The sequence below is a fragment of the Drosophila subpulchrella genome, unplaced genomic scaffold (assembly GCF_014743375.2).
Source record: "Drosophila subpulchrella strain 33 F10 #4 breed RU33 unplaced genomic scaffold, RU_Dsub_v1.1 Primary Assembly Seq64, whole genome shotgun sequence".
NCBI lineage: Eukaryota > Metazoa > Arthropoda > Insecta > Diptera > Drosophilidae > Drosophila > Drosophila subpulchrella.
This window is the reverse complement of record NW_023665700.1, coordinates 108,047-122,542: the sequence shown is the minus strand read 5'-3', so window position 1 is coordinate 122,542 and position 14,496 is coordinate 108,047. Positions and strand designations below refer to the sequence as shown.

The 14,496-nt window shown below is 44.4% G+C and overlaps 1 protein-coding gene across 7 annotated transcripts in view; it reads right to left on the bottom strand.

Moving 5' to 3' along the window:
• Positions 1–14,496, bottom strand: part of LOC119562580 — a 287,979-nt gene that overhangs the window by 167,292 nt on the left and 106,191 nt on the right. For all 7 annotated transcript variants that reach the window (XR_005221892.1, XM_037875801.1, XM_037875799.1 and 4 more), the window contains one exon: positions 12,596–13,269. Coding sequence is in view for 6 of the 7 variants with exons in the window: in XM_037875801.1 (XP_037731729.1) it covers positions 12,596–13,269 (674 nt within the window). In the remaining variant the exon portion in view is untranslated. The remainder of the gene's footprint in view (positions 1–12,595; positions 13,270–14,496) is intronic.

The following is a 14,496-nucleotide window of genomic DNA, read 5'->3' as shown; positions in this document are numbered from 1 at the left end:
TTAACGGTACCAGGAGCCCTATAAAAGTGGGCCCAGCGCTGGAAGCAGGATCAGTCGATCACGAGGAGTCAAACCATCAAGATCAGTCAAAATACCAAAGTGAACAGTCAGTCAACCAAGTAATCTACGAGGGAGCCACAACAAGGCGAGTCGTCGGAAGCAGCGCCATGGGAAGCAGGCAAGGACCAAGATCGACACGTCGAGACGTTCGGGATTGGGGCATCAGGAATCTCAGAATTGAGACACAAGTGGCTGAGGTCCGGAAGGCATCACACGGCTAAGTCAAGGCGTTTGGTTTCCAACTTTGTCTCGACCACACCCTGGCGAATCGCTCGGCGGGTCTGTCAGAGTCAAGCGAAAGAGGCCTGCGACGGGGAACCGTGAGCTCGGGGAGGAAAGTTGTCTAAGACCCAGTGTACCTTGCCCGACCAAGCTGTACCTGGCGTGAAGGACGATCGGTGGATCGATTTGTGGTTTCAAGAGGCGTTGGCCTGGAGAGCCCTGCGGTTACCGGCGAAGTTCCCAAACAGGAACCCCGAGGCAGCGCGTCGGCAAGCGAGCAGAGGCGGCCACTATGAGCATCCCGAAACACAGGAGCCAGCGGTCGCCAAGTCAACGGACGACGAACATCAGCAGCCTGTGGAACCAGAGCGAGGAGATACCGAGGCCAGCCACACATCCGCTGTATTCATAACTCGAGAATAAAACCCACTGTCATTACTCAAACCCTGTGTTTCTCACTTATCTACGAGGCAGTCACGTCATATAATTTTGGTGGGACGAACACACAATCTTCTGAGCTAGCCGCACGAATCTCATAGCGAGCAAACCAACAAAATCAGTTCGGTACAGTATTTATGTACAGTGTACATATGAGGGGTGCAAATAGCGTAAAATCGTTGTAAATTATGTAGATATAAACACGCAGCTGAAACAACGCTATAGTCGAGTAAGTCGACTATCAGATACCCGTTACTCAGCTAAAGGGACCAAGGGGAAATTGAGATATGCAAGCAGCAAAGCGAGATTGAAATGCGCCACCTACACGCGATATGAATATATGGTTATGTGGGCGGTAGACAGATTTAAGCGTTATGGGCGTTAGAGTGGGCGTGGCGGTCTCAAATAACGGAATTGAAGTACATATATTAAATGCCGTTGCGTCAGTTTAATCACTTTTGGATTTAGATAATATATCATAAAGAAAGTATGTCGAAATGGGGTATGGCTGTATGGATGGCAAATAATAGTAAAAAACAAGGAAGAACGCTATAGTCGAGTACCTCGACTATCAGATACCCGTTACTCAGCTAAAGGGACCAAAGGAAAATAGAGATATGCAAGCAGCAAATGCGCCACCTAGCGGCGGTAGACAGATTAAAGCGTTGTGGGCGTTAGAGTGGGCGTGGCAAAGTTTTTTTTAAATCAATCGATAGGTATTGACGAGACCAATACATCTCAGCTAAAATTTTTTATCTAGCACGAAAATTGTGTTTGTGTTTGCTGAGATTAGATGAAGTCCCAAGAAAAAATGTACGAAAAAACGTGGGTACTTTTGGGTTTTTTACGCGACGTGCGTAGGTGTTTATTGTGACACTTGAAAAATAGAACTGCTTAAGCCTAGCTTAACTTAAGCGCTTCAGAGCGGAGCGGAGACTTAGGGGAGAGATGGAGAGCGGAGGGCAGTGCGATCGCGCGAGATGTAGACATCTGGAGAAAACTGCCGTTCAACACTGCCTCCAGAAATTAAAAGCCCTTCTGGCGTGAACAAACCCTATAAAGCATTTATATTCTTGATCAGGAAAATCAGTAGAGTCGATCTAGCCATGTCCGTCTGTCTGTCTGTACGTATGAACGGTGAAATCTCAGGAACTATTAAAGCTAGGTAGTTGGGGTTAGGACAGAAAATTCTTGGGGTTCCTCCGCAGCAAAAGCACGGATCCACGCCCACACCCATGCAAACGTCGATAGCGCTAGATCCCGTCTAGCACCCACATTTTAAGTTTTTGAAACTTTTAAATGACATTTGGTTTGGTTTGGTCTCAATTTAAATACACATGTCAAGCTTTGTTCAATTCGGACCAGTCATTAAAAGACATAAGCAAATAAACAGTGCAATCTTGGACTGGACTTGGACTCTTTGCTATTTTTATACCTTTACCTCCCTCGCACTCCCCTTAGCTGACTAACGGGGATCTGATAGACGATGGCATCGACTATAGCGTCCTCTATTGTTATACCCATTACTCGAAGAGAAAACGGGTTTACTAGATTCGTCGGAAAGTGTGTAACAGGTAGATGGATGCGTTTCCGACCCCATAAAGTATATATATTCTTGATCAGGATCACTAGCCGAGTCGATCTAGCCATGTCCGTATGTCCGTTTGTCCGTATAAACGCTGAGATCTCGGAAACTATAAGAGCTAGGATATTGGGACTTGGCATGCAGATTCCTGAGTTTCTTGCGCAGCGCAAGTTTGTTTCAGCAAGGTGCCACGCCCACTCTAACGCCTACAAACCGCCCACAAGCTTCCAAAAATCGTAAATATGAACGCGTATATCTCGGATACTATCAAAAATAGGGAATTGGGATTTCAGATTTAGATTCCGTAGTAACGAGACTAATACATTTCAGCTAAAATTTTTTATCTAGCAAGAAAATTGTGGGCGCCACAGTGTTTGATGGCTTGTAGGCGTGGCATATTCGCGTAACAAAGAGTAGAGTAAAAGGGTATACGAGATTTGTCGGAAAGTATGTAACAGGCAGAAGGAAGCGTTTCCGACCCCATAAAGTATATATATTCTTGATCAGGATCACTAGACGAGTCGATCTAGCCATGACCGTCTGTCTGTCCGTCCGTATGAACGCCTTGATCTCGGAAACTACAAAAGCTAGAAAGTTGGGATTAGGCATGTAGATTTAAGAGATTATTGCGCAGCCCAAGTTTATTTTAGCAATTGGTCACGCCCACTCTAACTCATAAGCCTCCCAAAACTGTAGATCCTACAGTTTAAGTTCTAGAAAAATTTGAATTGTATTGATCTCGTCAATACCCATCGATTGACAGAAAAAAGACGTTGCTATGCCCACTCTTACGCCCACAAACTTAAAAAAAATCGTCCATATGAACGCTGATATCTCGGAAACTATCAAAGATAGAGAGTTGGTAAGATTTAGATTTCCTAGCTAAGTACGCCACGTCCTCTCTAGCGCCCACAAGGCGCGCAAAACTGTGGCGCCCTCAGTTTACGTGCTAGAAAACGTATTGGTCTCGTCAATACCTATTGATTGAGTTAAAAAAAAGTTTTCCACGCTTACTCTAACGCCCACAAAAGAAATGTATTTATGCATGTGTGTGTGTGCGCGGCAAAGCGAAAAACGCTGCCGACGCTAAGAGAGAGCAGAGTGCGGGGCTAACATATTCTATTGAATAAATAACAATTTAAGTAATTTGTCCTTTTTGTCTCCCCCTCTATCTCTCCATTAAACTTAATACCAATTTTAATTATCTAATTATGTTAATGTAAACTTTAGAATGCTGAATAACAATGGTAGAGGCGCGGGAGGAGACTTCTCGCTCTTTGCATTACCTCACTCTCCATTGCGACCTGTAGTGCATTCACACAAGCGAACAAGGAAGAACGCTATAGTCGAGTACCTCGACTATCAGATACCCGTTACTCAGCTAAAGGGACCAAAGGAAAATGGAGATATGCAAGCAGCAAATGCGCCACCTACCGGCGGTAGACAGACTTAAGCGTTGTGGGCGTTAGAGTGGGCGTGGCAAACTTTTTTTTAGATCAATCGATAGGTGTTGACGAGACCAATACATTTCCGTTAAAATTTTTTATCTAGCATGAAAATTGTGGGCGCCACAGATTTGGGCGGTTTGTGGGCGTTAGAGTGGGCTTGGCATATTCGCGTAACAAAATTGCGCTGCGCTCAAGCCTACGAAATCCAAATCTAAAATCCCGTTTCTCTATCTTTAATATTTTCCGAGATATCCGCGTTCATATTTACGATTTTTTGAAGTTTGTGGGCGGTTTGTGGGCGTTAAAGTGGGCGTGGCAAACTTTTTTAAGTCAATCGGTAGGTATTGATAAGAACAATACATTTCATTTAACATTTTTTTTCTAGAATCAAAACTATAGGAGCCACAGTTTTGGGCGCTTTGTGGGCGTTAGAGTGGGCGTGGCACTCTTCTGAAACAAACTTGAGCTGCGCAGGAATCTCAGGAATCTGCATGCCTAATCCCAGTATTGTAGCTCTTATAGTTTCCGAGATCTCAGCGTTCATACGGACAGACGGACAGACGGACAGACGGACATGGCTAGATCGACTCGGCTTGTGATCCTGATCAAGAATATATATACTTTATGGGGTCGGAAACGCTTCCTTCTCCCTGTTACATACTTTCCGACGAATCTAGTATACCCTTTTACGCTACTCCTTGGTATTGCCGGAGCTCTCTGACGGTCGATGGCGGTTCCAGTTCGGCGATGGCGGCTACTTTCTCTGGATCTGTTCCTATTCCCTCGCTAGTCACTCGATGTCCCAGGTACAGCAGTTCCTTCTTAAAGAATTGACATTTTTCTGGGTTCAGCCTCAGGTTTTCCTCCGTTAGACGCCGGAACACTTCCCTCAGGTTTTTTTTGTGTTCTTCCAGCGTGCGACCGATCACTATTATGTCATCCTGGTAAGCGAATGCGTGAGGTGACATCTCGGGGCCAATTACTTGGTCCAAGACTCGCTGAAACGTTGCCGACGCCGAGTGAAGTCCGAACGGCATTACCCTCCATTGAAACAGACCTTTGCCTGGTACCGTAATCGCCGAATATTGCCTGCTACTCTCTTCCAGTGGGATCTGCCAGTATCCATCCTTCAGGTCCAAACTGCTGATGTACCGCGCTTCCCTTAGTTGATCTAGGATGTTGTTTATGCGGGTCATTGGGTAGGCATCCTTCACTGACTTCGCGTTGATCTGCCTGAAGTCGACACACATTCTCCACTTGCCTGTTTTCTTTTTCACCATCACGATGGGGGAGCTGTATGGGCTCTTTGAATGCTCTATGAACCCCATTTGGAGAAGCTCGTCCACCTTTGCGTTGATTTCCCCTTGAGTTTTCGGGTTCTTGGGGTAGTATCTCTGCTTGATTGGCTTGTCATCCTTCATTTTGATCTGGTGTTCTGCCATATTCGATGTTCCCGTCATTGTACTGAAGTCTGCCAGCTCTGCTTCAAGGAACGCTGTAATATTGTCCAACTCGTTTACTTGTTGAACGACTGCTACTAATAGCTTCTCCTCGAGCCATCCATTGTCTCGGTTCCGACTTGTTTCAGGAAGTTCCATCCCAACACTAATGGATCCACTACTCCGGGTAAAATCAACAGGCTCATGGTCACTTATTTGTTGCCGAATTTGACTTCCACCTCGAGCTGCGCATCAATTCCGCCGCACTTTCCATCTGCCAACCTAACTTGCCGTCTCGTCCTTGTAATTCTTCCTAGAGCAGCAATATTGTCCGCCAATTCTTCGCTAACGAAGCTTGCCGTTGCTCCGGTGTCGATTGTTGCTTTGTAGCTGTTCCCACCAATTATCACAGCTGCGGACAACTGCTGCTCCTCCTCGATTAGCTTGCCCGTTAGTTTGAAGAGGTGGCATTGTGCGATCCCCGCTTGCCTCTCTGCGGCTGAGATCGCTGGCTATTTCCCGATCGTTGGCAGCAATCGACGCTCCTGACACCCACCTTGCCGCATATCCAGCAAAATAACAGCCGCTGGTTTCGACATCCTCTAGCCCAGTGTCCGTTCCCACCGCATTTCCGACAGGCCTCCTGCGGGTCTGTGATATGGGTGGCATCTTGTGGCCTCTGTGTGTTGCTTGGCGGCCTCCACAAGGTATTGTTTGGCTGTCTCTGTTGCTTTGGGGGTAGTGTCCAATGGCCTCCGCGTGGTGCGTCTGTTGCCTGCTGTCGACTGGCTTGGTGTGGTGGTGGCCATTGGTCATTTCCTCGTGTGTCCTGGTTATCTAACTCCTCGCATCTCCTGCATGTCACCTGTGTTGGTGACGCCAACTTGGTCTTTGAGAACTTGTTCTCCTGTGCGAAAACTTCCCGTTCCTTTTCAAGTTCTTCGTACTCATCGGCTGGGATCATTAGCGTGTCCAGGTCCGACACTTTGTACGCTCTTAGGAAAATCCGTAGGCATGGGGTGCAGTTCTCTTTAATGCATCTGCATGTCGATCATGTAGTCCTTGAACGACTCGTTGAAGCCTTGCTTCCGTTGCCGGACCTGGTCCGCCAGCCTGGTGAAGAAATCTCTTGGCAGAAAATAGGTATGGAAGCTTTCTATGAACTCTGCCCAGGTTCTCCATTGCTTGTTGTTGGCGATGAACCATTTCAAAGCCCTTCTGTTCATACCCAAAGGTACTCAACATGACCACACCCAACAAATCATGCAGTAGCCAAGTTGGGAACAGTACCACGCGCTCAGTAGCACTCACTGCAGATGAGAATTGCTGTCAGAATGTTATATGTCCAACTTACTCACCGTTTCACCGACTCAACGGCACACTGAATGGCCAATGCAGTCAGCACATTTTGCAGTGTCAGCCGAGCCAACTACGCAAACTGCTACCATAATCATAATTCCCTGGCCTACTTTAGAATATAGCTTACTTCACTAATCATTACACTAAACTTCCGTGTTCCAAGTAGTATATAATAATGTATCGAATTAAGAATAAATCAGTTATCAACACACCTCATAACTCCGCGGTTCTACTACCTACCTCTGGGAATAGGGCTCGTAATATCTCAACTAGCAGCTAACCACGTTAGCTCAACCTCAGAGCAGCTCAGCATCGCCTGTGGTCCGGCATCACAGTAACCATCGTTACTATTGCCGCGACGCGATCGCTCTGCAAGTGTCTACTTTGGTTAGGCACAAACATTGGTGACCCCGACGTGATCCTTTACCAACAAAGGATCACACTTCAGCAACCCCCTTTCTACCAAAAGCTGAACCTCTGACTGGTGAGAAGACCCGTTAAGTTCACTACATCCACCCGCCCTGGAAACCCTAGGTCATCCAGCTTCACAGGATACGCTTCGTCATCCAGCGTCACAGGATCGTCAGCTCAATCCAGCTTCACAGGATACGCTTCTTCTTCCAGCGTCACAGGAACTCAGCTTAATCCAGCTTCACAGGATACGCTTCGTCATCCAGCGTCACAGGATCGTCAGCTTAATCCAGCTTCACAGGATACGCTTCTTCTTCCAGCGTCACAGGAACTCAGCTTAATCTAGCTTCACAGGATACGTTTCTTCTTCCAGCGTCACAGGAACTCAGCTTAATCCAACTTCACAGGATACTCAGCTTCATTCAGCTTCACAGGATACTCAACTTCATCCAGCTTCACAGGTTAATCAGCTTCATCCAGCTTCAAAGGATACTCAGCTTCAACCAGCTCCACAGGACAAACAGCTTTATCCGGCTTCACTGGATTCTTTGTTTCCAAGACACACATCATGTCTACTTCATTCATTGAGGAAACAAGTCACACAAGAATCGATTTACAAAATCGATTACTAGACACTCAAAACGAGCTGCAAGGGAAAATCCAACAGCTTATTAAGAATTATGGCAAGGATTCTGTCAACCGACACCACCGAGACGGCTATTATTCCGCTAAGCTAACTCAGTTAAACGATCTCTGGCAGCAGTTTTGCGACCTAGATGAAGAAAGCAAACGGCAAAGTGAGATTTCACTCGATGAAGAAGGGATTCATTCAACGAACGTAGCATTGATGGATCAAAAAAAAAAGAGCCTGAAGATATATGTAGCCAATCAAAAAACTAGTGACACTTACTCGTCCGATCGAGAATCAACCGATACATATAATGGTTCATTGCAGCTGACTGAACTTTATACTGCAAGAGAAAAACCAATTATTATAGAACCGACTTCTCATCAATTTAAAACCAACAAAAAGTCTGACTTTTGTTCAACATTTCTAAACTTAACCAAGAAATATCTTAGTTTTGTTGCAGAAGGTCCACATATCATAGACGTGCCAAAGGATCAAGCTCTACGAGTGCACAATTTCAGTCCCCACGCTATTGTCAAATTTATCGCAAATGGAAGTGTTAAGCAGCATCAAGAAGCTATGAAGGACTTTAATCACAAACATGAACCTCCGCAGCTGAAGGTAAGATCCTCCACGGTCAATGATTTGTTAGGTCCTTTCTATACAATTCGGCCAAGGGCTGACTGACATCACGCCTTAATTGCGGGTACCTCTCAATGAGGGGAGAATGTTCGTTCCCAAGGGTGCTCAACATGACCAGCACCCAAAAAATCAAGCAGTAGCCAAGTTGGGAACAGTACCAGGCGCTCAGATCAGCATATTATATGTCTCACTAACTCACCCTCTCACCGACTCAACGGTAAGCTGACCCAGTCAGCACATTTTGCAGTGTCAGCCGACCTGACCTACCTACCTACCTACATTCTTTAGAATATAGCTTATTTTACTAATCATTACATTAAACTTCCGTGTTCCAAGTAGTATCAAATGAAGAATAAATCAGTTATCAACGCAACTCATAACTCCGCGGTTCTACTTCCTACCTCTGGGAATAGGGCTCGTAATACACTATCTCAACTAGCAGCTCACCACGTTAGCTCAACCTCAGTGCAGTTCCCGCATCGCCTGTGGTTCGGCATCGCAGTAACCATTGTTACCATTGCAGCGACGCGATCGTCTTACTAGTGTCTACTTCGGTTAGGCACGAACAGCGTCTTTTCCCAAGATTGTAAGCTTTATGTGCTTTTATTTTTTAAATGAACGATCCGGATTATAGAATTTTTAGCATGTAGTTGGAAATTGATAATCAAAGCAAAATCTTATTAACATTTTTCAAAAATATTCAAGAATGTGGGTGCTAGATGGTTTTTAGCGTTATGGGAGATTGTGGTCGTTAGAGTGGGCGTGTCACCTTTGTTGAAACAAACTTGCGCTGCGCAATAACCTCAAGAATTTACATGAGAAGTCCCAACAATATAGCTTTTATAGTTTCCGGATCTCAGCGTTCAAAAGGACGGACAGAGGGACATATTAGGTTGTCAAAAATGTCTTGCGGTATTTTTATTGAATTTTCAATTGTTCATAAAATAGGTTACAATAATGCCGTTCAAGTCAAATGTGCGCCGTTTTGTTCGATGACGCGTTACCAACGAGGTGCCAACTTCATAATGCCCCTCTTATAGAAGCTCGCTTCCCTATTGGCCAAAAACTCGGAGAGCCAATTTTCAGAGGACTCTCTTGTGGCCAACTTCAGACTACAAAGCGCGTTCGCCATGGACAGAAACAAGTGGTAATCATTTGGTGCAAGATTCGGACTATACCGTGAATGCAAAAGAACCTCCCATCCGAGTTCTCGGAGATTCTGGGGCGTCACCAAAGATGTGTGTGGCCTGGCGTTTTCTTGATAGAAGACAACTTGGCCTCCGTTCATCAAAGATGGCCTCTTCTGCCTGAGTGCTGCCTTTAAGTGATCCAGTTGTTGGCAATACAGGTCCAAATTGAGCGTTTGGTCATAGGGGAGCAGCTCATGGTGGATGATTCCCTGCCAATCCCACCAAACACACAGAAGAACTTTCGTGGCCGTCAATCCAGGCTTGGCCACCGTCTTGGCCGCTTAACCGCTTTTCGACCACTACCGTTTGCTCCTTACGTTGCCGTAAGTGACCTACGTTTCATCGCCAGTCACAGTACGCTTCGATACGAGCGATTCGCATGCGTCGATACGGTCAAAGATGTTTTTTTGCGTCAATTCGAGCTTATTAGGGACTCCAAGCTCCTTCAAATGCTCTTGACCGATACTACTAAGCCGGTCTCTTTCGAGCAATTCAGCTATTTTATCGCAATTTTCGACGACAGGCCTTCCGGAGAGTGGCGCATCTTCAACCACCTCTACACCAGAACGAAAACGCTGAAGCCATCGTTGTGCGGTGGAAATGGAAACTGTGTCGGGTCCATAAACTGCACAAACTTTATTGGGGCTTGAGATGCATTTTTGCCTTTATCGTAGTATTACTGTAAAATATGCCGTAATTTCTCCTTAATTTTAGTCCATATTTACGACGCTATAACTCATGAACGACTAAAAAGAAACAACAATCAATGCGCGTGAAAAGAGCTTTCCAAAAAGGTATAACTTGACCCGATGCGACGAATAAAACTAGAACTACGCTCTAGCAGCGACATCTAGCGAAAATACCGCAAGACTTTTTTGACAACCTAATATAAACTTTATAGGGTCGAAAACGCTTCCCTCTATCTGTTACATACGTTCCGACGAATCTAGTATACCGGGTATAACGGATATAACGATGATAGCTTGACATTATTTTTGATCATATTCTACTTCAGTATTTGAAATTTTCATTATTTCAGAAATAAATTTGCTATAAATCGAACTACTACATCATATAGCTTCCATAGGAAGGATCGCAGAAAAATACCATAGTCGTTATATTTCGATTAAAACAAAACGTATACGCTAGAAAAGTGAAATGTAACATTATCATTAACTTAGTCGGAAACTCTGTATTACGTTGCTCCCACACAAACGACCTGCAAGGGTTTATAAAATTCGGCATGACGAATTTAGTTTCTTTTCTTGTTTAGATTGAATTGAATTGAATAGCAAGAAAAAACTGACTACCACAAGATCCTCGCTGGTTATAGCGCAAAGTTTTATGGCCAACACACGCCCGACTTAAATTCACAGCTCCAGCGACGTCGATTTAGCTGCTCGCGTTAACGTAGACAAAATAAATCTCTTCGGTTCTTTTCGTAAAGCTTCTAGGCTGGACCTTGGAGCTTAGCTGCTACACCGGGCAAATATCTGGGTGCCAAACCTATATGTATACAAAAGAGAACGCTGTAGTCTCGACTATCAGATACCCGTTTCTGTTCCCAATATTGATAATAAAAACAAAATCCCATGTTCGATTTTTCAAATCCCATTTACATTTTTACAAAATCTGTGGGCGATAGACAGGTCTAAGCATTATGGGCGCTTGTGGGTGTTAAAGTGGGCGTGACACTCCGATGAAACAAACTTGCGGTGCGCAGGAAGTCCAAATATCTGCATGCCTAATCCCAACGTTCCAGCGCTTATAGACAGACGCCCAGATACCTATACTACACACTCAAAATAAAATGTATCCCAAATTTTAGAAATAAAAAATATACCCTAAAGTCAAGAAAGCGTTACTTAAATATAAGAAATGGTTACCATAAACTAAAATCGCCATTAAGACAAGAAAAATATTCCTTATATCTAGAAATTTTCTGAAAACAGAAATCCTTAAGAATACAAGGAAGAACGCTATAGTCGAGTACCTCGACTATCAGATACCCGTTACTCAGCTAAAGGGACCAAAGGGGAATGGAGATGTGCAAGCAGCAAAGTGAGATTGAAATGCGCCACCTACCGGCGGTAGACAGATTTAAGCGTTGTGGCGTTAGAGTGGGCGTGGCAAAGTTTTTTTTGGATCAATCGATAGGTATTGACGAGACCAATACATTTCAGTTAAAATTTTGTATCTAGCATAAAAATTGTGGGCGCCACAGGCTTGGGCGGTTTGTGGGCGTTGGAGTGGGCGTGGCATAGCCTACGGAATCTAAATCTAAAAACCCATTTCTCTATCTTTGATATTTTCCGAGATATCCGCGTTCATACTTACGATTTTTTGAAATTTGTGGGCGGTTTGTGGGCGTTAAAGTGGGCGTGGCAAACTTTTTTTTGGGTCAACCGATAGGTATTGATGAGAACAATACATTAAAGTTAAAGTTGTTATTTTAGCAATAAAACTGTAGAAGCCAAAGTTTTTGTCGGTTTGTGGGCGTTAGAGTGGGCGTGGTACTCTGCTGAAACAAACTTGCGCTGCGCATGAAGCCCAAGATTCTGCATGCCAAATCCCAATAGCCTACCTCTTATAAATTTCTAGATCTCAGCGTTTGTCCGGACGGACAGACAGACGGACAGACGGACATGGCTAGATCGACTCGGCTAGTGATCCTGATCAAGAATATATATACTTTATGGGGTCGGAAACGCTTCCTTCTGCCTGTTACATACTTTCCGACGAATCTAGTATACCCTTTTACTCTACGAGTAACGGGTATAAAAATTATTTTTCATTACTTTTTCTCAAAATTATTACCCTAACCCTTCAATGATTGTTACCCAAAAAAAAAAAAGGAAGCTAAGTTTTTATAGTAATGATATAATTTATATAAAATTTGTTATTTCTCAAATTTCTGCAAAATTAGAGCTAAATACAATTTTTGAGGTTTCCGGTATTTTTTTCAAAAACTTAGATTTCGAAAATTTTTTTTAAAGTTTTGTTGAGGAACTCTTGACGTATTACACATTATCAGAAAAATTTAGTTATTGGGCGTCAAAAACTAGAAGTTAGTTCAAACACTGTACATTTTTCTCACTCTTGTGTATAAATAACAATAGCGGCTTGGAACCCATTATGTACTACAAACTACAGTACTACTGTACGTGACTTACCTTGGTGATATGGGATTGCTGGAGCGGTAAGACCCTGGTTCGAGGGCGGATCCGACAGATCCTGGCTGTCGCATATGTAAGGTGTGAAGCTGGATGTCTCCTGGACTGACAGCCAATGAACCACCCCCGGTGCCCGTGCCGATTCCGTTCGATGTGTCGTCGGCCATGGTGCCTTCGCAGGCCGCCTGTTGTGCGTTGGGGCATCCAGTAACGATCACCATATGGGTCTGGCGCCTCAGGATGGGGATAGGAAGGGGCAGCTCCCCATGGGCAGCCCGTGCCGTTAGGGACAGGGCGCAGAGCTTTCGACGGATGCCGCAATGGCTGAGTAGCACACCAATGCCCGGTAGCACGAACACGGTTATTGTGTGAAAGATGATGAAGGACATGAACATGGCGTTGTCACCCAGGTCGGAGGTGCAAATAACGCTCACTGGGCTCGGCGTTGTGCTCGCCGCCACGCCACCCTTAACAGCTATAGATTTGGCGATGATCTTATAGGCAAACAGGAATGGTGTGCTGATGGCCGCCGAGGCTAGCCAGGAGAACAGAGCCAAGGAGACATGCAAGTAGCGGCGCTGGCGCAGCTGGGCCAATCTGGGATGTTTCACAGTGGCGTAGCGATCTAAGGAGAGCATGAAGATCGATATGGTGCTGGCTGCTACGGGCATGACCTAGAAAGGGAAAATTAAATATTTTATTTAGATAGATAGGGTACTTTACACATCGACAATTCGCCAAGGACGGTAATATAAATACATGTACACTCAGAAAAAAACGCGTTCCAAATTTAAGAGCCATTTCTACTTAATTTCAGATGTAGTTTGTGGGTGTTCGGAGCAGATCGCCAGCGCCTAGTCATGCGCGCATAGGTGTACGACGGCACCTGCAGCGCTCTTTGCTTATCCTTGTCGCCTTCTTTTTTATACCACTAAAGCTGTCGCTTATCTATTCAGAAACAACTTTGTAAGCCTGCATATGTCTATATGAAGATCTTGGAGCCAAGCTTTTTATACATTCACAGTCCGTCTGCCGCTCCGAATAAACGCTATACATTTTAATATAACCTATTCCTGCGTTATTAATTATAAATATAAGGGTGGCATATTTCTTGTCTTCCCCATAAACCTTTGGTGTCCCCGACTTGATAGCAGTTTTTATCGGAGTCTGCAACTCGGTCTCGCGATTGTTTAATATAGTTTGTAGCAGACAGCTAGGGCCATTTGTTGCCCCTCCGGGTTTTCAGACCTGCGTTCACTAGACTGTGGATAACCTAGTGTATAGGAAGATTCGGGTTCGTGCACTTCGAGCATTGCTCGGTGCTAATCTCGTCGGATTGTCGTGGAATCTTCCTAGTCTTCTCTATAACACGCACCGTACTACGCAAAAAAAAGTTTTAAGTGCACTAAGCGGTAATCTAAAAGGCTCGATCAAAAATAATGGGTGTAAACGGACTCAAGGCACGCGGACGGACGTTGAAGGCACAAGCGAATCAGGAAACATTAAGAGTTAGGGTGGCTCGATGATATTGCCGCCCCTTTCTGTACCATCCCTACCATGATAACTCGTGTGAAATTGTTTGCGGTTATCCCTTTTTCAATGTTTATTCATTATTCACATTTTTACTTTATATAGCGGCGGCATAGCAAGATCAATCACGATTCCGCGTTACAAATTTTTTCAACCATTGTTGAACTATCAACTTCAATTAACATAAGAAAATCAGAAACTACAATCATGATTTCAATACAACTTAAATTCTTTCATCTTCAAAAATCAAATTTAACTCAAAATATAACAAGACTCAATCTGACCGAATAACCGTCCGTTTGATTTGGCACGCATAATCATAATATCATTAATATATGGGTCAAATGTCAGAAAATCAATATGGTGGTAAC